General features: G+C 62.2%; 1 protein-coding gene across 4 annotated transcripts in view; it reads right to left on the reverse strand.

Annotated features, from left to right (window-relative positions):
• DNM2 (dynamin 2) overlaps positions 1-21,345 on the reverse strand; it is a 34,318-nt gene extending 12,973 nt beyond the window's left edge. For 3 of the 4 annotated variants that reach the window (XM_064437242.1, XM_064437241.1, XM_064437239.1), the window contains exons 1-13: positions 21,033-21,344; positions 13,681-13,754; positions 10,990-11,139; positions 10,436-10,639; positions 10,034-10,132; positions 9,607-9,767; positions 9,342-9,484; positions 8,603-8,738; positions 7,934-8,001; positions 6,711-6,849; positions 4,223-4,309; positions 2,875-2,945; positions 717-768 (exon numbers count right to left, since the gene is read on the reverse strand). In XM_064437242.1, coding sequence (XP_064293312.1) covers positions 717-768; positions 2,875-2,945; positions 4,223-4,309; positions 6,711-6,849; positions 7,934-8,001; positions 8,603-8,738; positions 9,342-9,484; positions 9,607-9,767; positions 10,034-10,132; positions 10,436-10,639; positions 10,990-11,139; positions 13,681-13,754; positions 21,033-21,193 — 1,545 coding nt within the window. In that variant the 5' untranslated portion in view covers positions 21,194-21,344. Of the gene's footprint in view, positions 1-716; positions 769-2,874; positions 2,946-4,222; positions 4,310-6,710; positions 6,850-7,933; positions 8,002-8,602; positions 8,739-9,341; positions 9,485-9,606; positions 9,768-10,033; positions 10,133-10,435; positions 10,640-10,989; positions 11,140-13,680; positions 13,755-21,032 lie in introns of all 4 variants that reach the window. The other variant, XM_064437240.1, reaches the window with a different exon arrangement.
• Positions 21,346-22,042: the final 697 nt, after the last annotated feature.

The following is a 22,042-nucleotide window of genomic DNA, read 5'->3' on the forward strand; positions in this document are numbered from 1 at the left end:
GCAGGACAAGGAGACAGAACAGTGAAGAAAAACGAAGTGATGGAAGGGAGAAGAGAGCAGGAAGCACAAAAATGGTAGGAAAAAGCAGAAAAACAGCAAAAGAAAAACAGTTACATGCTATTAATTATAATTTTACAGTGTTAATATTTCATTACATTCTTTCCAAACACGAGGCAATGTCTGCATTAGGTACTGCGAGACCTAACACCGTGCGAGGGCCGCTTCCCGCCCTGCTCTCAGTCATGCGCGCCGGATAGCAAACACCCCCTCGGAAGCGGGAGGCAGCATGGTGAGACAGAACTGAGGCTGACACGGCTGCCGGGCACGTCCCCGCGCTCCTCCTGGCCCCCGTCCCCTCCGCCCCCCACCCCGGAGGGCTAGCGTGGATCGCCGGGGGCGGGAGCGGGCAGTTAGGCCAGACCCTGCCCCACATCAGAGCACGGGGCTCCTCCAGCCGGCTTGTCCCGACTCCCGCTGCTTCTAGAGGAGCTCCTGCGGAGCAAACGCTCCCGCCCCGTGAGCCGGAGCTCCGTCTTGCCCTTCCCCGACCCCGCTGCCAAATAACCCTCGAGGAAGGAGCTTGGTGGATCAACTCAAATCCCGATTTCAGAGCTGCGAAACAGCTCCGGGCCGCTCTGGCGGCTGCCGGAGCGGGGTCCTGGAGAGCTACCCCTGCCCCACGCGACGAGGGAGGACCGGGGAGCCGGCGGCCGTACCTGATTCGGGATGGCCCTTTTCTTGTTCGTCTGCGTGTTCCTCTGCTGCGCGCTGAAACGGGAAAACAAAAAGAGCAGCTTTAGGCAGGGGAAGGCAAAGCAAAGCGACGAGCGCTCAGAGCCCGCGCGGCCACGACGCGCTTCCCACCCGGAATGCCGTAAGGAAGAGCCGAGTCCAAAGGGGAAGCCCGACGTGTCCAATTCAACCGCGACCACCCAGCCTGCGCGCTGCCAGCACGTCGCAACGCGGACGGAGGAGCCCCCGCCAGAGTTTTGCCCAGGACTGGACGTTCATGAGACAGCAGTTCCGAGGGAGGGGGACGGGGCTTTCCAACCCGGACGGCTTTATCTCCTTCCTTACAGTCCTTATATCTCCAGGCATTTACGAGCCTGCCTGCTCCGAAGGGCAAGGCTGTAACGTGCGGGAGTGGAATCACCGAGCGGATCGGCAGCGGCTGCCGACTGAGAAGGGATTTCTGTCCGTGAACCCAGGCGAGCCGATGCGCCCCTACCACCGCAAGGCCGGTTAACCAGAAGGACTCGTCTCCAGAAACACCTGCAGCCTCCTAGTTCCCCCCCCCAGGGTCGGAAAAGAGCATACCTGCACCAGAGGGAAAGCTACCTGTCTCTCCTGAGCAACCAAAGAGACGAGGGGCGAGGTGCGGGACGTAACCGTTAGTCAGGAGCAGGAACAAAATCCATGAAAACAGTTAGAATAATGCCGGGACACCCCACGGAGCAGCAGTTTACAAGCACAAACGGGGTCCTCGCCCTGGGGAAGGGGACCGCGGGACCGCGCGGGCAGCGGCCACCGTCCCTCCGACCCAGGGCGTCCCTAACCTGCCGGCTGGGGGAGCGCGGGACGTCGCTCTCTGCCTGGCCCTGACCCTCGCGGTTCCTCCCTGAACCCTCGGGACGCAAGGCCGGGCGCCCGGTCTGAGCCAGCCCGAGCGCCGCGGCGTCCCGGAGGGGAGCGGGGAGCTCTCCCGCGGCTGAGCCCCGCTGCGAGCGCGAATCCAAAGCTGAGCCTGGAGGAGAAGCCTCTCCGGCTCTCACCAAACAGCCCTGCAAGGCTGCGGGGAGGGGAAGCTGCAAGCGGGGCTGCCCTGGGCACTCCAGGACATGCTGTTTGAGCAGGTACCCACCCTGTCGCCATGTGCTGCTCAGTGTAACAGCTGGGGAGTGGGAGAGTTTCAGAGGAGTCCGGAGGAAAGAGTGAGGTGATGGTTCAAAGGAAAAACAGGAGAGATTAGGAGAAGAGGAAGGAACTGTGAATGAAGGTGAAAAGCAGAGACGTAAAAAAAAAGAGGGGGGAAAAGAAAACAAGAGGAAGGCTAGGGGTATTTCGAGAGGAGGAGGTGGCGTGGGCTCTGGCGGGCGAAGATGGCGAGAAGCTCCGGGCAGAGGCGCTCGCCTCCGCTCCTTCCGCGCAGGGACACCTGAGCCGGGGCTCTGGGCGCTTCCGAGAAGTTACGGCCCGGCGCGGGGCTGCGCTGATGGAAAACGCTAGCCATCCTCTGGCCGAAAGGCGAGGCTGAGGGAAGACAGACTAGCGGGAGAGCCCCGCTCCCGGTCCCGGCCTCGCCTGCCTGGGCAGAGGGTTACGAGGCTCAAAGGCTGGGGGACGCCTCAGCTCCAGTGCGGCAGCCCCCCTGGGACAGGAGAAGCGTTTCCCATTCCCTCAGCGTGCCTGGGGGGACACGGAAAATTCCCAGTGCCTCTGCGGGACAGCCTTAATTACCTTAACTCATCGCACGCGCTCCTGCGAGCGGGCACTAAGCCGTTCGTCTGAGGCTGAACGAGCCGGCTCCGGCTTCTCAGGCTCTCTGCCCTAAGGAGCACCACTGACAACCCCTGCTTCGGGTGAGTCTGAGGAACGATGCGGGGTTAGCTCAGACCTCCAGGCCCTCTAACACTGGCCGGAGGGCAAGCAGAGAAGCGGAGCTCCCGTATCGCAAATCTGAGAGAACTCGGGTGCAAAAAGCGCCGATAATTGGTGATTTACGCTGGGAGGTGGGAGAATCCCCCACCAGTTTTCACGCCGGTGGCCCTGAAAGGGTAACGCAACCCACACGCCCCCGCTGCAAACTGGGGGCAGGACCAGGAGCCTCGTTTATAACAGGAGTTGGAGGACCCATCCCAGCGGCAAGCGACTTACTTGGCAAATCCGATGAAGTCTTCGTGGTTAGTGTTGATGTAGGAGAGCTCAATGTCGATCAGCAGGAGAATCTGGAGGGTTTAGAATTGTGGAATCGTTACGGTTGGAAAAGACCTCGAGGACCATCAAGTCCAGCCCCAACCCAACCCCCCCCCCTCCCCAAACCACGTTCCCAAGGGCCATGTCTGCGCGGTGTCTGACCCCCCCAGGGACGGCGACTCCCCCACCTCTCGGGGCAGCCTGTGCCACTCCCTGACCGCTCTGGCAGGGGAGACATTTCCCCTCACACCCAACCTAAACCTGCCCTGACGCAGCTCGAGGCCGGTTCCTCTCGTCCCATCGCTCGTTCCTTGGGAGCAGAGACCGACCCCCCCTCACTCCAGCCCCTCTCAGGGGGCTGCAGAGAGCGAGAAGGGCTCCCCTCAGCCCCCTCTTCTCCAGGCTAAACCCCCCCAGCCCCCCCAGCCGCCCCCCAGCACACTTGTGCTCCAGACCCTGCCCCAGCCCCGCTGCCCTTCTCTGGACACGCTCCAGCCCCTCCAGGCCCTTCTTGTCCCGAGGGGCCCAAACCTGAGCCCAGCATTCGAGGTGGGGCCTCCCCAGGGCCGAGCACAGGGGCCCCATCCCTGCCCGGCTCCTGCTGGCCACCCCAGTGCTGACACAAGCCCGGGGGCTGGTGGCCTCCTTGGCCACCCGGGCACTGCTGGCTCATGCCCAGCCGGCTGTCAGCCAGCACCCCCAGGGCCTTCTCCGCCGGGCACTTCCCAGCCCCCCTGCCCCAGGCCTGGGGCGCTGCCTGGGGTTGGGGTGACCCAAGGGCAGGAGTGGGCCCCCTTGGCCTTGTTAAGCCTCACCCGGTTAAGCTCAGCCCATTGATCCAGCCTGTCCAGGCCCCTCTGCAGAGCCTTCCCACCCTCGAGCAGATCCCACCCAACTCGGTGCCATCTGCAGCTCCCTGGGGGCGCGCCCGATCCCCTCGCCCCGCTCATTGGTGAAGGCATTAAACAAGACCGGCCCCAGCACTGAGCCCTGGGGACCCCGCTCGTGACCCGCCCTAACCGCACTTCGCTCCGACCGCAGCTCTCGGGGCCCCCCGCCGGGAGGGCTGCACGCCCGCAGCCGGGGCACGGCTGGGTCAGCGCGGCCGCGGGGCCCCGGGGGTGCGCTCGGGGACGCGCTCGGGGACACGGCCGAGCACGCAGGAGACGCCAGAGCTGCCGCGAGAGGGAGCTTGGGGATCACGAGTGGGGAGATGCCGGCTGGCGGGGCCCAAGCTGCCGCGGAGCACGGCCAGCGCTTGCCTCGTCCTCGCGGCCCTCTAGGCAAGGCGAAGACGGCGTGAGCTCACCTGGTCCTTCGTTTTGCCTTCCCGTTCCCTGATGTGAGTGGTAACGATCCTCTCTGTCTCCTCTCGTAACCTGGGGTAGGAACCAAGCTGAAAAGAAAGGGAGAAGGCCGGGGGGAAAAAAAAAACGCTGCTGAGGGGACCGTGGCAGCCTCCAGCGCTCACCGCAGCAAGCCAGCGACAGGAGACGCTCACGAAGGGGACGGGGGACAGCCGGGAGCGAGCCCCAGTTCTGCCGGGGGGACACAACTGGGGCTCAGGGGTGGAAGAAGCGACAGACTTGATTCTCTTCACTAGATCCGACAAGATCAGCAGAATCCCCTTCCCGGGGGCCTTGAAGCGATGCCAAACACCCAAATCCAGGGTTTGTTTGTTGTTTTTTCCCCCCGCCCTCGGACCCCGCGGCCAAGCAGGTTTTCGCGGCACGAAGCGCGAGCTGCGGCTAAGCGAGGCGCGAGCGGGCGGGATGTGGGCAACGCGAGCGGCGTTTTTTAGCCTTTGCCGTTACGGGGTGGGGGGCGGCGAGCAAACACCTGTGCAATATGGCTCGGCAGGACCCGTGCCGCGAAGCCGCGTCGACGCCCCGCCTCTAGTTGCCGGCCTTTCCGACAAGCGCTCGGGCGTCAGAAGGACACGGCGTCCCCCAGAATTAGCGACAACCTTCGCGGCTGAGTTCACTTTGCTCGGCTGGGTCCCGGGAGCAGATATATTCCAGATGTTCGGATTAGACAGAAAGGGATGAATTAAGAGCCGTTACCTTTTCGGCACACTTTTTAATGACCGTGGCCAGCTCTGAGACCACCAGATCAACACACTTCAAACTGGGCTCTTTAAGCTTTACAATCTGTTTTTTCACTATGGCTTCAAAGGCCATGTCGGGCGTGAAGAGCCCCGTCCTGCGTCATGCAGAGAGCGAGAGCGGAGCAGCGAGTGGAGCGTGGTGGGGACGGGGGGGGGGAATGGCAACAAAGACAGAAAAGAAAAGAAAAAATGAGATTTTTGGTTTTTAGATTAAGGTTAGTAAATGCGCGAAGGAAAAAGCTGCAGCGCCTGCCTGAGAAATTCCTTCGGGTGCCTCGGAGGCGCTGGGGCGAGCGGCGCCCCGCGTCTCGCGGGCAGCTCAGCCCCGGACCCCAAACTCCCTGCGGCTTCGGGGGCTCTGCTACTGGCCAGAGGGTGCCTCGCCTCCGCGCGTGGGGGGCGGCAGCGCCAGGAGAATCCCTGGCGAGGCTCCTGGCTTCCCTCTAGACTGGCTTAGTCAGACCCAGCTCTAGGAAAACACTGAATTTCAACTCAGTTTGGGGGCGAGAGCCTCCCCGAGCGCTCGAGGCGGAAGGAATTTCGGCAGGAGGCGCTGGCTTCTTCACCTTCCCCAGCTCACAGTCAAACCACGCTGGAAAGGAGAGAGAGCGGAGAACTCCTGACCCCCCAGCAGACCCCCAGCGGCGCTACCGCTTACAGAGCCAGGGCGGCATTTAAACTGTCGCGCTCCGCAAAGGCACTCTGGGTAGCGAACGTGGCAGAGGCTTTCAGGTTCTCGCCTGTACGTAGCTTAAATTTATTGATTTTTAAATAACGTAAGCGTTGGAAGGAGAGAGGAGCTCTTCTTCCTGCCCTCTTTCCAGTGGAAGGTGTGTTTTTTGGTGCTACCAGAAGGTTTAAAAAAAAAACCACCGCTCTGAGAAGCTGGTAATTAAATATGGAAACGGCCCGTGGATGCAGGGCCCTGGCACAGCTTCGGGTAATCAACACTTCCACTGCGGGGGCGGGGGGAATCTTTTGAAATCCAAAATTGTTATCAAGCAGCTTATTAATTGCAGACACTGAACTGCAGGATTTACAGGCACGCCACCAAACCCTCTGCCGGAATTGCCGTCCCGGCTTTTTGTTTCCACGTTCCCGGGATTCCCAGAGTGCAGCGAAGCAGCAGTTTAAATTGCAGCTTTGAGAAAGAAAACACGTTCTACGAGAGGTACCAGGGTCCAAGAGCAGCCTGCCCGCCTGCCTGGCTCCTACCGGGACGCGGCCTGGGCAGCAGCCCCTCTAACCCGCCGCCGCAGCCAGGGCCCTGGGGAGCCCCTCGCGGCGAGAGCCGTCCCGTCCCCGGGAGGGCGACGGACGCGGGAAGCCGAAGCCTCTCGTCGAGCGACCCCGGAAAGCCCGACCGCGTCCGTCGGGGGGCGCGGGGCGGGCTCGGGGGCGCTGCCAGCGCTCGAAGGAGGCGCTGGGTGCTCCGGCCTTGGCTCAAGGACCGGCCGATCCCCTCGGCCGAAGGCAGCAGGGAGGGCTCCGGGTTAGGAGACGTGAGCCGAAGCTCAGAGATATCCAATTTGCTTAAGGGGCTCCCCGATTTTATCAGTTTTCTGGCTTTTTTTCTCTTTTCTTTTTTTTTGGAGGGGAAACCAGGCAAGGCAGGCAGGTTAGAGCATCGCTCCTGCTTCCCCATCCCGCTGGTAGGAAGGGGCTGGATGGCCTCCAGCCGGTTCAATACCTTACTGGTACACTGTCTAACTGTATTGATTAACTCCTGAATAACGAGGTCGACACACTTCAGACAAGGCTCTTTCAGCTTCACCACCTGCTTTTTCACAATGGCCTCGAATGCCAAGTCTGGGGTGAAGAGCCCCGTCCTACAGGAATCCGCAGGCGGGGCGAGAGGGCAGAGACATGGCGGAGAAAAAACACAAAATGGGTGATCAGGCTTTGGAGGCGATCGGCCGCGTCCTGGAAGAGCAACTCCCTCCCCAGCGCCGCCAGCTGGGGCGGCCGCGGGCCTGGAGCCACGGCATCGCCGAACCCCGCTCTTCCCCGCCGCCGTCGGGGCGGCCACGACCCCCTCAGAGGGGACGGGGCGCCGGCACAGCCCCCCAGGCCGCGGAAGCACCCTCCAAGCCCTGCAGCGCCTTGGACGAGGGCGCTACTCCCCCCTCGGATGGAAGCGAGGGAGCCCGGGCGCATCGGCGCCGCAAGGAATGAACCGTTTTGGTGGCGTTTAGGGAAAACGGCTGCACCAGCAGCGGGCCAAGCGGCCCCTGGGGAGAGAGCGTTAAATCACAAGGGAGAAACTCCTCGTTTCTCCTTCCCCGGCAGAGCGGCGGGCCAGCGGAGGGCCGGCCTGCCAAGCGGAGGGCTCGCATTTTGACGCCGTTGCTCTCCGGGGTCCCCAGTTCCCACGTCAGGGGAGGGGAAGCGCGAGGCTCCCCAGGGAGGCGGCCCGTCCCCCCCGCGCACGCCCACGGCCAGGACCCCGGTCCCTCGTTCAGCGAGGGGGTTTAACCCACGTTCCCTACCTTCCTCTCAAGGTCATTTCTTCCCCCGCTTAAGGGAACGTGAAAGGAAAGATAACGGTTATTTTCGTGGCTGAACCAAAGGCACGAGGGGAAGTTTTTCAGCTCAGCGTCTCTTGCAGCCTCCCCTGGTCTCTCCAGGGTGCAGCGGGAGCGGGGCAGGCCTGACTCCGCTAACCGAGGCCGCTCGCTATGCTGGAGGGCCACGCGGGGAGGCCGGGTTATCCCTTTCGTTCCCTCCAAAAGGCAAGGGACGTGCGTTTTCGGCAAGCGCCGGTCTCCACACGACGTGGCGATGAGCTGACGGCGATAGGTATCGCCTCTCCCTCGGCGGGAAAGCTCCGATCGCACGCACGGCCCGCGGGCCAGGCTTACCGACCCTCCCTAAGGAGCGCGGGATCCGTGACCGCGCCGCTCCGATACTTGCCTCACACCGTGGATGTTTTTAATCGCGTAGCTTATTTCTCGCCTCAAGTCCTTCTCGTCGAACTCCATCTGAACAGGGAGGAAAGCCAGAGTTAAGATTTTTACAAGCAACTCCCGGCGATCCCGCGGGCTCGGCGCGAGCGCCGCGGCCCTTCTTTTGCGGCACGGCAGGAGGCAGGCGCCTGCCCGAGGCACTCGTCGTCTCCAGCCCACGAGGCACTTTACAGGCAGGTTCGGGGGCTGCTCTCCCTCCAGGCCGGGCCGGCTCGCTCTCTGTGGTTTCCTTATCTCAAATCTCGGGATCTCGCTGGATCTTGGCTACCCTGGTTTGACATCCTCCTCCCCTGCTCTACAACTTCCTTGTTGCAAGCCCAGCGATTAAGCCAGACGTCAGGCATCGCCACCCAGGAACGGCAGCCCAGCGTGCCTACCGCAACAGATGACTGACTAATAAAACATCCCCTCCTTCTGTAAACACTCGAGTGCCAGGAAGGGAAACACACCCAGGTGCTGAGCGATTGCCGGGGCCGAGCTGGACTTCAGCTCCACGTGGAAGGCACAGCTTGGCGAGAGGGAATTCAGCCCATCCCAGCCACGTGCTGCTTTCTGTGGGAACAGACCGTGCCCGCCGCTTATCTGCGCGGCACACGTGCCCCCAGATTAACTGTACCTTCACTAACTCAAACGGAAATCTCTCGTGGAAAATGCGATTGATTCTGGCACCCCCGGAGAGTTCGAGTGTGTCCACCTGGTCTCCTGAACCTTCGATTCGCTTCTCAAAGTCCACACCGAACTGCTGGACCATTCTGTGGAGAAGCAAGGGGATTAAACGGGCGCTGGCCGAGTACAGCGGACGGACGGACGCCCAGACCTGCCCCTACGGCCAGCACCATCCCACCAGCTCCGCGTCAGCTGGTCAGGGCTGTGGAGGATTTCTGTGAATTCCCTCTCCTGGAGGCGCAGAAGGGAAAAAAACCCTCCCTTTTGTGGTAGCCTAAAGAGCACGTGGGCAGGTCAAGGACGGAGGCAAGTCGTCCTTTCTAATCCCGAGACCAACCCGTCTGCTTTAGGACAGGCGGGTCGTGCGCGCAGGGCACAGCAAGCCCGGGACGCTAATCCTCGCCCGCAGAGATGCTCAGCAGGCGTTTCTGGGGGAGGCTGGCCTCGTCCTTCCCAGCCAAGCGCCGGGAGGACACGGGATCTCTCCTGGGCGCCAGCTTAGCACCACTGGAGCGGGCAGGGCCGCGGCTCGCTCCCAGCGACAGGGTTATTCCAGGCTCTTCCCTGGAAGAAGCCGCCGGCTGAGATAAGGGACCCTCACGTGGAGCAGGTTTAGCTCCGTGCCAGGCACGTTTCTGGCTGGGAGAGGCGAGGCTCCGGGAACGCAGCGCTGAGCGAGGGAAACCTACTGTAACAAAGCTTTGGTTTTTCGCGTGGGGTCGTCGGGGCGGAAGTTCTTGTACTCCTCAACCTCCTTCTCCAGGGAGAGCAGCTGACTCTGAAGCTTGCTGCGCAGCGAAGGCAGCGTCTCCCGAATGTGGTTGGTCAGTTGCTGCAAGAAGAACCGAGGTAACTGAGACACCCTCCTCCGCCGCAGCGGCCGCAGGAACGGCCCTTTTCCACCAGAGATAAACACCAGCGCCGCAAAACACTCGGGAAGGGAACGGAGCCTACCTGGTTAAGGACTTTCTGCAAATGCGGGGTGCCCATCCGGTCGGCCATGTGCCGGTAAGCCGGGTGAGAGAGGAAGAACTTCCGCTCGGCCGCCAGCGCTGCCCTGATGTCCTTCTTACCATCGATGTCCTTCTGGCTTCGGTTAACCACACCGATGTAGCCTGCAAGGGGACACGTCGGCTCTTGCTACGGGCGGACCCAGCCGAAAGGTGGCTGAGCAGGGCCGTGCGGCTCCGTATCGCCGTCGGCCGCCACTGCCCCCGGAGGGAACGGCAGCGCGAAGGGCCTGGGCTCCCCAGCAGACACCGGAGAGCACCGGAGCGGCCCTTGGAGTCGTTTTGAAACACCACCCTCCCCACCCGAGAGACGGAGGCCGCGGGGGGGGGAAGGATACGGGATGACGCAAAGCCCTCGTGGTTCATTATACCTCTTCGTAACGGAAGCAGTTTGTTCTCCAGCACGTCTCTGGCGTCTGTGCCTTCATCCATCAGATCCAGCTTGGTGATGACTCCGATCGTCCGCAAGCCTGGAGCGGCCACACAAACGGGCAACGGATTAATCGCGTTTCACAGAACGCGCCGAAAGGGCACGTAAGCGAAGCAGGCACGGGCTCGCCAGCGAGGAGCGGAACCGCTGGCCCTTCCTCAACTGCCCGAGGACGGAGTGAGAGGAGGAGGAGGAGGAGGGATAAGGAGAGCCCTCCGGTACCAAAATGGGGCAACTGGTTGCTGAGACTGTGCCGCGACAGCCGCTGGGGGCTTTATCGCCCCGTACCTGGGCTGGGGCAGCGGCGTGGGCAGAGGCGGGCAGGAGGACGCGTCCGTCTTACCTTGAGGATCAACTTCCTTCGCCATCTTGAGCGCGTCCGAGTTGGCCAGATCCATGTTGGCCGGCGTGACGGCGAGGATCAAGCTGCTCTCCCTGCTGATGAACTGCAGGATCATGTCTTTGATCTGGTACTCGATGTCCTGCGGTTGGTCCCCCACCGGCACTTTGGTGATACCCGGGAGGTCGATCAGAGTCAGGTTCAACACTGAAAAGGACAGAGACCGCCCGCGTTCGGGGTCGAGGGCCGGGCGCTGGGAGCTGTCGGTCTCGCAGCTGCATCTCTTCAGATCCGCTGACAGATCCCCCCTCCGCAAGCCTTAAAATCCCCTCGCAAGGAAAAGGAACTGCTGTGTTTGCTCAGGGGGTGGCCCAGGCAGCCCCCATCGCCCCCCCAGGCCGGGCTAAGAGCAGCCAGACACACGTAGCAGCCACCCTTTGCTTTTAGGACACAGGCTGGGCTAAATCCCGCAGCCGCCGCGTGTGCGAACTCCGGCTTTTCTTCTTCGGCGGTGTTTTAACACGCGGAGGCCTGGGGCAGAGAAGCAGCTCACTCACCGTGCGGCGAATAGACGCGGAGGTTGATGGGGATGGGAGAGATGCCTTTGTTCGTTCCCGTCACCCTGTCGGTTTCCGCTTCGATCTCCTGCCGTACCTCGTCAAAATCCGTGAACTTTTTGGATTTGCAGTGCAAAAACTCGGCATATTCTGGAAGAGATTAAAAAAATAAAAATTAAAAAAAAAAAAAAAGAAAGAAAAGGAGAAACCTTGGCCGCCTGGAGCCCGGCGCAGGACGCGCACCGAGCTCCCGCTGGTTTAGAGACGTCCCTACGCCACGCGGCAGAAGCGGCCACGCGCTCCGGTGCGACGCCGCCGAGCAGCTGGGCGGGATCAACGCCCCGGAGGGGCACCGAGGACCTGCCCGGGCATTAACCTGGTCGTCTTCAGCCTCCTGACTGGCAGCAGCCCCAGATAAACTTGGCCTCGCCTCTTACTCCAGCCAAGGAGGAAAGAGCGGGAGGATGGCAGCCAGCCGGCTCGGGCCGAGCGCGCTGACACTCCGCCTGCTGCCTCTGCGCTGGCAGCAGCTGCTTTGATGTGGACTTGGAGTTACGTTTCCCTTTGCCAAAAAAGAAACTGCCCTTGGGTGAGCTGCTGGCAGGCGGCCGACGCTGGCTCCAGCTAGCGAACCTCGCCATCAGAACGGCCGTGTTTGTTTTCACCCGCGCCTGCTTGCCTTTCAGTCCCCGCCGATCGCTTTTAAACGCTTTATTGCCCAGATTCCTGACGCTGAAGAAAGCTCCGAGTCTTTGGCTGCCAAGATGCTCCGGGGCGCCTGGGAGGCAGGGCGGCGAGCCCCCCCGCACCGCCCGGCGCTGGCAGCACCCCTCGTGCTGGCAAGAGGGCCGCGGGAAGGCACGCCGGGGCCGGAGAGCCGGGGTATTGCCTTCGCGCCATCCGGCAAGGAAGGGCCGGCGGTGCTTCCTCGCTCCGGCATCCCCTCGCCGAGGAGGAGCCGCAGCTTCCCTCCACCTGCGCTTCGAGCTTTCTTTCATTTACTCATTCACTTTCCAGATTTATCGCTCCATTTCCCTCTGCGCCCACAGCCGACGGCCCCCGCCGAGCTGCCGGCCTGACTCTGACCCCGGCAACTCTCCCTCTCTCCCCTCCAAGGCCAAGGAACTTGTGCCAGGAGCCAAACATTAACCCAGCCCCGGCTCCCCCGCGGGGGAGACGACGGGGAACAGAAAAGCAGCTGCTTTTCTCTGAGCCGCTGCGCAGTCGCCTTCAGGTATCTGAGATGTTCTGAAAGGGTTTTGCAACCTGTAAGTGCGAGAGAAGCTTCGAGGGGGAAAATTAACTCTATCCCAGCTAAAACTATGACAGAGGGAGGGGGGAGGCTGAGCAGAGAGGCGTGGGGGAAGAGAGACAGCGCTTCCTTCCGTCACCGGGATAAGGGCTCCCTGGTTCCTTCCAACAGCTCCTCAAAAAGGGGTTTTAATAGATTCGGGGCCACAACTCGCCCTGGGGAGAGGGATGGTGCAACCCACTTCCTCCCCGGGTGGAGGCGAGGGGAAATACCAGCCCTGCCCTCACCCTTCCACTCCCACCTGCTCCAGCGCCTGATGACACCTTATCGTCCGAAGCCGGCGACCGGCGTTTTGCAAACGACTAATTACTTGAAAACAGGTCACCTGAGTAAAGGAGGCCGCACAGGCCGCTCCAGCCCTGCCAGGAGTGACCCAAACCCACCCGTTTTTGGAAGAGGACTGCGTGTTTCATTCAGGGGAAGGCAATGGGGGAAAACCCCCCGGAGATCGGGGCTGGCCGACGCTGGCAAAGCGTGCCTGGCTGGGAAAAGGAGCCGTCGTCGCGCCCCGCGTTCAGCTCCTGGGTGCTCCGCGCCACGCGCCGGGGCCGGGCAGAGCCCGATTTCGCAACTCCTCCGCACCGGGGCGCGAAGCGGAACTCAGTCACAGGGCGACGGGCACGCAGCCGGGCACGCTTCTATTAGCGACCGCCAGCGTTTTGAACACTTGTGCGCCAAAGTCTCCCTTATAGTCAGGATAACGGTGTTTTAAGGGACAGAGGGATTTTCTGCTGAAGGGGAGCAGAAGGACGGAGCGAAACGGCCCTAAACGTGCCACGGCTTCAAGCCGCGCTCTGCTCCCCGCTCCCCTGCGGCCTCACGGATACCCCAGCGCTCCCCTGCGCCAGCACGGTGCGTCCCAAGAGGGCTGACTCGCCAGTTTAGGAGCGTACCGCAGTCTTCCTCGGGATTTAACGTATGCTGGGGAAGCAAGCGTCATCGCAGCCTTCCACAGCAGCCTCCTGCAGAACAGACCCCGACTTTTCAGCGTCAAGGGCAGCGTGTTCAAAACGAGCCTGAACGCAACCCGTGCCGCCGGCGCGCGCTCTCAGCCAGACGTACGCCGAAACGCCGGCATCGGCACCACATTACAGAAACCCCCTCTCTCGTTTACCCACCTCTGGGGCGGTTTTCACCCCCCAAGAGCAGGCGTGTTTCCCCAGCAGCCAAAACCCCGTCCAAGGAACACTCAGAAGGAACCAGAACCATTCCCGTAACATTCGTACGCTTGTTAAACGGTAAATCTGCGAGCGGCCGAACGCCGGCGGCGTTTCCCACCCAAAGGCCGCGTTTGCCAGCCAAGGGTTTCAACCACCCTCTCCCTCTTGTGACGGGGGAGCTGGATGGGCTTTCCCCTGCCCAGACCAGCCAAACCATACCTGTCTTGGAGAAGATGAGCTGCAGGATGAGAGGCCGTCGAGTGACAATTCCAGAGCCCCGGGGAAGGAAGTCCCTGCAAGGAACGAAAAGACGTGGTTAAAAGAGCAAGTTAATGCTGTACCGAGTCGATCGCCCCGATATGTAAACAGCGGGCACCGGGGGATGGCGTGCGGGGGCTCGAGAACACCCGGATCCTGCACAGAAACAGCTCCTGCTCCGCAGCGGGCGCTGGAAGATGGGAAAAGATGCTCCCAGGACCGCAGACACCCACGACGCGACAGGAACGTGCCCCCCTCAGCGCCTGCCCCCGTCTCAAGGCCGCCCTCCCACCTCCCGCTATCGCTCCTTGCGGAACAGGGGAGAGAGGGGAGCCTCGGCCAGAGCTCTGTGGGAGCGCCTCGCTGTCCCCGAAGGCAGATGGGAGAACGGGCACCAACGGAGAGAGCGGCTCCCACGTCCTTCCAACCGCCCTCGCCGTGAGTCGCTTCCGAGCGCCTGCTGCGGGGGCAGGAATTCGGGAAGCAGCTTTCCCAGCTGCCAGCCACTCAGAAATGTAAGCGTCTACCGGATTTTAATACCCTGCTAATTCAGAGGGGGGTAAAAATAGACACCTTCATGGAAGGAACGCAACCACCACCTTCTCTTTATTCTCCAAAACCACGCATCCTTGATGGTTTCACGCCGTTTCCCAGAAAGGCCCCCCCCACAGAGCGAAACGAGGCCGTTTGTCCTGGCCCCTGCTCGGGGCGTCAGCTCGGGCGCGCGGAGCCTGTGTGGGGATTTTCCAGCCTGGAAACAGTGCCGCTCCGAGAGGCGGCTTTTGTTCGGCACCGTTATCGCCCCGCAAACGGCTGCGGCTCCCTGCTCCCGACGGGAACGCGATGGGAAAGCGGGATCGCCGAGCAGCTCCGCACTGGTGGCTTTGCTTCCTTGGAGACAGGAGAGGCCGGAGCAGTGCAGGGTGCGTTTATTGCTTCCCTTAATAAGCACCACATCCAGATTATTTATCGGCTGAGCACAAGGGATCGGTCACCGGCACCCCTGGTCAGGGGAGAGGCTCCACCACGGGGAATTCGCCCCTGGTTTCGGCTGTGCCCAACCCCGTACATCAGCACCTCTGGCTGCTGCCAACAGCGGTTGTAAATTACAGCCGCAATAGCCATGCCGGGAACATCACCCTCGCCCTCACGCCACGCTCTCTGAGCAGAGCAAACCATGAGCCCCCAGCCCCGGTCGGAGCCACGCCAGGGAGGCAGCCCTAAGAACAGGGTTTCTCTAAATAGAAACATCTTTTTATCACCCTCAGAAAGAGCTTCCTGCCCAACTGGGAGGACAGGTCCTGCGGCACCCACGGCCACAGGAGGTGGGATGCGACAGGAAAGGGAAGCGTTTGAGGGCGTCTGCTCGGCAGCAGCAGGGACATCAGGGTCTGTTTCAGCGCCGCTCACCACCCCCGGCGCGGTTGCGGCCCTGCAGTTTCACTATGACGGGCCCTGTTGCGCTATTTAGAGAGCGGCGGCAGCTTCCTCCTGTCGAAATCACCACCGTGAGACGCGGAAACCCTCCCCGCGGCCCCCACCGCCTTCCCCGGGACCGCAGCGCCGCGGGGTCAGGCACGAGCGACCTGCCCTTGGGACGCAAAAGCGAAGCCGAACAAGAGCTCGCTTCGCCGGGGAGGCCGGCGCGACTCCTGCCCGGCGGCAGGCGCGGGCCAGCGGCCTCGCGCGTCTGCAGGGCCGGGTCACCCCGTCCGGCACCGGCGGACGGCGGCGGGCGGGCGTTTGTACAAGAGAAGGGTGTGAAGCGCGCTCAGATCCGCTCGCACGCGCGTGCTCGGGGTTGGCAGGAACCGTTTCCTTCACGAGAAACGGCCGAGTGCAAACACAGCGGGGCTCGGGGAGGGAAGCGGGGCTTGCCAGAAGGTCCCTTCAGTGTTTTTTTAAGGGCTGAAGTGACTCAGAGATGCGGGGCAGGTGGCGCGAAGGACGTCAATCGGGCTGGCACGCCTCGGAGACGCAACCTCCGAGGAGCGAGGCCAAACCTGTGTTTAAAATGACAACATCAGACCCGGATTTTCCCATTCACCTGGTTATTCAGAATAATCCTCTACCTTTGCTCGCCATTTGCACGCGGGACCAGGAAACTCCACTTTACAAAGTGCACAAAGACAAAGGTCACCGGTGGAGGAAGTACATTTAATACAGACCGTCCCCTACAAAACCTCCCGCGGCGAAGGCGCCCGAGAGCTGGCTCTGGAGCAGCGAGCGCTGCCTCGTACCGGCCCGGCCCCTCTGCGGTTCCAGCCTCCCGTTTACCTCGATGGATTCTTCATCAGCAACTCCATGGCGGCTCTTCCCCAAAATCCAGGGGAACGGCATCCCCAGCTCCCCGGGAAGAGACCCGCCAGACGGTCCCGACGTCCCTCTGAGATGCGTTTTCACCAATGAGCACCCCACTCCCCTCCAAATTCTCCTCCTGTAGCTCCATTTCCAGCCAGTTTGGCCCGCTGATAAAGCGGTTTCCCCCTCCCATTCATGAAGCAACGCCTTGCCATTAAATTGCTGCTCCTCTGACAACGGCTGCCATAAAATCCTCCTGAACCGACTTAGCCAAAGCCGTGATTTACACCCAGAGCCGCCGCCCCAACTCGGCGCAGCCGATTCCACGCAGGCACCGGAGCTAAACCAGACCCGGGAAAAGCCCTAAGAACAGGTTGCCTTCCTCTCCATCCTCCCCTGTGGATAAATTCTCCCCCTGAGAGGCTTGAACTCAGCATTAGCGCTAGCTTAAACATCTCAGGGAGCCACCTTGGGCCGGAGCTGTCGACGCTTGGCCCAAATGCTGGGGTTTATCTCCGCTTTGGAGACCCCAAAGGATTTTACAGACCCTACTCACTGTCCCACCGGGAGAAAGGGACCGTGCCCGACGCAGGTAAAGGATCTCTCACCAAGGTCCAGCCACCTCCATCCCCCAGGCCCTGCCGTCGTGGCCGTCCGGCTTAGCCCCGACTTTATTTACGGCTGCCGGGAGCACCGATAACGCCACGCGAAGGGCTCATAATGCCCCATTGAGGTTTGGTTCCTCGACTATGCTGCCGATGGGAGGGCCTCCCCACCGCCCGGATCACAACGGCTCCATTGTCAGCCCGGTCCGAGCGGCCGCCGCGCTCAATGGCCGGGTTTTATACAGCTCTGAAAACGTCTTTTACGCCGCCGTTTGTCGGAGCGTCGCTGGGAGAGCCGGAGCGGGGCCGGGGGAGGCTCGGTGCCTTTAGCACGCTTGTACTGCCACGACAAGGGCTCCAAAGAGGGAGCGCTCAATGCATGTCTCATCGCGACGTCAATGGGACGGCTTTTGATACGGCCAGTAATGTCATTTTAATGCAGTTTAGATTTCCTTTTGTGCTTTTCCCCGCTAAAACAGAGAATCGAGTCGCTTCAGACCCCCTCACACAGCAAGAACAACTTATTTCAACGGCTGCTGAAACAGATGCAGCAGCGAGACAGATTCCTTCCCCCCAGATATATCAAAGTCCAGTATCTAATTCACGGATTTAGAGGGCTGCGGGCAGCTGAACCCAACCCCCAGCTCCTCTGCAGGCTTTTTCCATGACCGACGGCACCTCAGGTTGTCCCGACGGGGCTCGTGACGTGTGTCTTGTACATTCAGGCCACAGAAGGGACCCCTGTGACGCATGGCTGCCCCGGACCCAGACCAGGCTGCACAAAAGCCTGTATTTAGGCTTTGTTAAACAGTTAAATAACCCACCTCAGCGGGGCCGGGCGCAGAGCACAGACCCAGACCCCCCACTGACGCCTTATCGACGTCAACACGCGTTCGCCCCAACCACAACCAACCAGAATGACTTATGCCGAAGAGGGAACGACGTCTTTCCCTGCGGCTCTTCGAAAGGGGGAAATAAGATAAGGCGTGGGAGTGAGCCAAAAGCGCCCCGTCGGCCTCCCGTCCCGCTCTCTGCCTCGCTGGCCGAGCCTCGGCGGCACGCAGGGGACCGGGACGCGTCGCCGAAGAACACAGCGCGGCTCGTTACAGGAGATGGGCTGCCGGGCTTGAAGCACCGCTGGAGTCGGGCTTCCTACGGAGGCTCTACACCTTCCCAATGGGTCAGAAAAGCCAAGAATAAAGGTCAACCAGCTGCAAAAGCGAGGGGAGATCGGCAAAAATAACTGCCACCGCCCACTTCTAACCAGCTGTTTCCAGAAGGAAACGTGGTTAGCTGGCGGGGAAGGCCTCCTGCGTCCCATCGGGAAGCCTTCGTTAGCGTGCGGGAGCAGCAAGACCTGCCGCAAGGGGAAATCGCAGCGGCTGGAGCAAGCTGCAAAGCACGGTCCTACTTCCTCCATGTCATTTATTCACCTCCAACTCGAAGCTAAACGCTTCACGGAGGTGTCTCCCACCCTTTGGCTGCCAACATCCCACCGGGAAGCTACATCTTACAGGCAGTTCCCATAAGGAAAACCATTCCACATGGAAACTTTTGCGTTTCCACCCCGTTTTGCCGAGGAAAACCACCAGAGATGACTCCAAGAGCAACACCTGGTTCCTCGGCCAGAGATCGCCCCGGGTTTTAAGCCCAGCTTCCTTCCCAATGGCAGCAGCACGTCCCTCTGTGCATTCGTGGGCTCAAAATCGGCCCCTCGGCTCCAGGCGGAAAAGCTCTCATGGATGAAAACACGGCTCGCACGCGCAGAGCACAGAAGCTCGATGGATTCAGCTTGGAATCTAGAGCGAGCTTCACGCGGCGCGGCTGGTTCGTTGCGACGGTCGGAACAGCCTCGAGGCCTCGGCGCTCACCGCCGCCATCCGTCCCGCGGGAACGCTCGATGCCGCCGGCGCGGCTTAAAACCCGGCCGCGAGCGCCGGGACGGGCACCTCCGACGGCGCCGAGATACGCAGGCGGTGCCTACCCAACCGCGGGAACGGGCGAGCCGTTTCGGGGCTATTCACCCCCAAATTATCACGCAGGGCGGTTCTAAGAGGGCGTAACGATAATCTATCGTCCTCGTTATCGTATTCCCAAATAATTCAATAGGCGCGGAGGGAAAGCGAGGCTTTACGGAGCGGGAGGCGGCGAGAGGCCGGTGCTGCCAAGCCGAGGGCTGGAGAGCGCTGCTGCCGAGGCAGGGCTGAGCTAATTACCCCGTCGTTAACACGAGCCGCGGAACGAAGCCAGCGCCATGGGGTGGGAGCGAAAGGTCCCCAGTTACAGAGACAACCGCACGCGGGTTCAGCCTCGCAGAAAACCCTCTGATCCAGACCCCAGCTGTCTGCAGAGCACATTAAGCCTGTATTAAAAGCTTCTGATGGAGACTTCAACACCCCAAAACAAAGATTTTTAATTACCGGGGCCGGTTTTCCAGTAGCACCATAATTAGAAACCACCAAAATTTGCACCGGCAGCGATTTAGGAATAACTTGAGCGTTTCAACCCCAGCTGCAGCGAGGCTTAGCAAAGCTCAGATGTGAGCTTAGTCCTGGGGGTGTTTGAGCCCCGCTGGTCGGGCCAACTCCTCCTCTCCCTCCCAAGCTAACAACACCAGGCTGAAAAAGCATCCCCGGCCGCAAATCCGCGCCACGAATGCGACGTGCGCGAGGATAAAAGGAAAGGCAGATCGCGTCAGCTGACGGATCGCTCGGGATCCCGACCTCGCCGCTCGGGAGGAACGTTCCACGAGCGAAACGAAGCCAGCGGCAGAAAGCAGGAGAAAACTCAGGCGGCGCTTGCGAACGACGCCTGAAAGGGAACCGCCGGCGCGTCGCCGCAGCAACCACGACACCGCAGCAACCACGACACTGCAAGAAAAAAGCCTGAAACGTCAGAAAAACGGCCGGGGGTACTGCTTTGGGAAGGTTCATGTTCCGATCGCAGCGACCGCCAGACGCTGTGGAAGAGCGGGATCGAGACGCCGCCGCTCTGTCCGTGACAAGATCCGCGCCGGCCCGTGTCAGGATGGAATGACGTCACAGGAAAGCCGCTATTGTTCGTATTACAGCATCGACCCCAGCCGGGCCGGGAACCCCGTTGCGTGATGTAGATGGAGCAAGAAGCAGCCCCAGATCGAGGGGCAGGCGAGGACGGGAGCAAAGCGGGAAGAATCCAGCGACGACAACAGCTCCTCACCCCACGGACAGAGCAAGCGCCCAAGGAAACGAAGACCAGCCCCGAGCCGAGCCGTTAATCACCCGGCCGTCCCCGGGAAGGGCCGCGGAGGGAGAGACAAAAGGTTGGAGAAGGCTGAAGAAGCGACTCCGCTCGCGGCACTTTGGTGCGGAAGCAGAAGTTATTAGTAACTCCGGAGGATTTCGAAAGCGCCCGGCAAGATTTTTAAACCCTGCAGTGTTTGTGTGGGGCGAAACCGGCTCTGCTCCCCCCGTTATCAGGGCAGACATGTTCTCCTTCACACCCCAGGCTGGGTGTCAAGCTTGTGGCCTTGCCTTATCCCACACGCACCAACCAGCCCCGACGCCTCTGGCCAAGTGCTTGGCCCTATCTCGAGAGCACACGTCGCCGACACGAGCAGGCCACCGAGACCCAGGCGCAGGAAGGACCGCGGGCCCGGGCCTATCAGCCTGCAAACAGAAGTGTCTTCATGGCGTGACCCGGCATTAAGCCTCTGCAAGCAAAGGCACTCGCACCGACGGCGGCGATGGGGAGCGACAGGGGCGAAGGGATGTGCCCCCACTTTGCCAGCGCTCTGGTTTAGTGTCCTGGTGCTTCGACATCAGCTGCTCCCACTGCTCCGGCTCCTCCTCGTGCCGGGCATCACTCCCCGGGCGTCACGGGAGGATCCCGAGGCGCCGACACGCAGCAGGACGAGGCTCCATGGCGGGCGGGAGGCCCGTGGGAGGCTCACCTGCCTGGCGGCATCCTCCATGGCCATGGCACCACCGGTGCCTCGCTGCTCGGGAGACGGTGCGGGGCTCCGGTGCGGCGGGCCTGCCGTGGCCGCGCATCCCCGGCCCGGGGGGCCCTTCCGCAGCGGGAGCCCCCCGCTCCGGTATTCACAGAAACCCCTTACGCCAGCGCCGTGCGCGCCGGCCGCGGCCCGAATCCCCGCCTACGCTACCGGCGTAAGGGGCTGCCGGTGACCCGCTCCCCCCTGGGTCCGCCCCTTACGCTAAGTTCGTAGGACACGGCGGGGCGAGGGGGAGCAGGCCGCCGGGGCACTCCGCAATTTGCGTAGAGGCCTCCGTAGCGCCGGGGGGGGGGTCCCTCAGGCCGCGCCCTACGCAGGCGGTATTCACGAAGCGCGCTTACGCCAGTGGCGTAGCGGCGGCGCCGCCGTCACCGTACGCCCCGCCCGCCCCTCCCCGCCGCCCCGCGACTCACCGGCCCACGAAGTTCTCCAGCACCGAGCTCTTGCCCGCGCTTTGGCCGCCCACCACGGCGATCTGCGGCAAGTCGAGGTGGCAGCTCTGCCCGATGGAGCTGAACGCGTCCTGCAGCTTGTTCACCAGCGGGATCAGCTCCTCCATGCCCCGGTTCCCCATGGCGGCGCGGGGGGCGGTGGGGGGACGCCCACTCTCCCGCTCTCCCGGCGGCGGCTCCTCCTCGCAGGGCCCGCGGCGGCGGCGGCCAAACTTCCCCTCAGAGTCTCCTCATCCGGCACTGGCGACACCCCCGGGGCGCCGCTCCGCCCGGCCCGCCCCGCTCCCCTCAGGCGGCGCGGCCATTGGCCGCCTCGGCCGTCAATCAGAGAAACTGGCCGAGCGGAGAGGAGCGGCGGGTTATCAATCAGCGGGAAGGGCGGGACCAACAAAGCTTCGCCTCCTTCCCTGCCGTTCCATTGGTCTCCCCCCGCGTCGCTCATGCCTACAGGCCAATGGAAGGCGGAGTTGCTCTGTCAGCTGAGGCGGTGCCCCTGTAGCTCCCGCCCCGCTACGTCGCTCCTGCCATTTCATTGGTAGAGACGACTGCCGTTCTGAAAAGCTAGCGAATCGCTACCCGAAAGAGACCGAGGGGAGGTCGCCCGCCTCTCCCTACCCGCCCTCCCTCTCATTGGACAGCGCGCCTGCCACTCCACCAGATTGACCAACCTAGCCGCCGAGTGGAATCGGAGGGAAGCTGGGGGAGAAAACCATCTCGCCATTCGCCAGCCGGCTGTCAATCAACAATCCCTGACAGCCGATTGGCTGCTTTAGTCCTTCCCGCCTTTCCCGGGCACAGCCCGGCGACCGTAAACCCCCGTGTAGGTGCGCATTACCGACGGCAGCCCCGGAGGGGAGGCCCCGGGGCCGGACCAACACCCCACCCCCCACGCCCCCTACGCCGCCCCGGGACCCCCTGGCCCCCCACCCCGTGGGGACCCCCAGCCCCAAGAGCCCAGCCACAGCCGTTGC

This window comes from Phalacrocorax carbo, chromosome 30, assembly GCF_963921805.1.
Source record: "Phalacrocorax carbo chromosome 30, bPhaCar2.1, whole genome shotgun sequence".
In the NCBI taxonomy this organism is placed as follows: domain Eukaryota; kingdom Metazoa; phylum Chordata; class Aves; order Suliformes; family Phalacrocoracidae; genus Phalacrocorax; species Phalacrocorax carbo.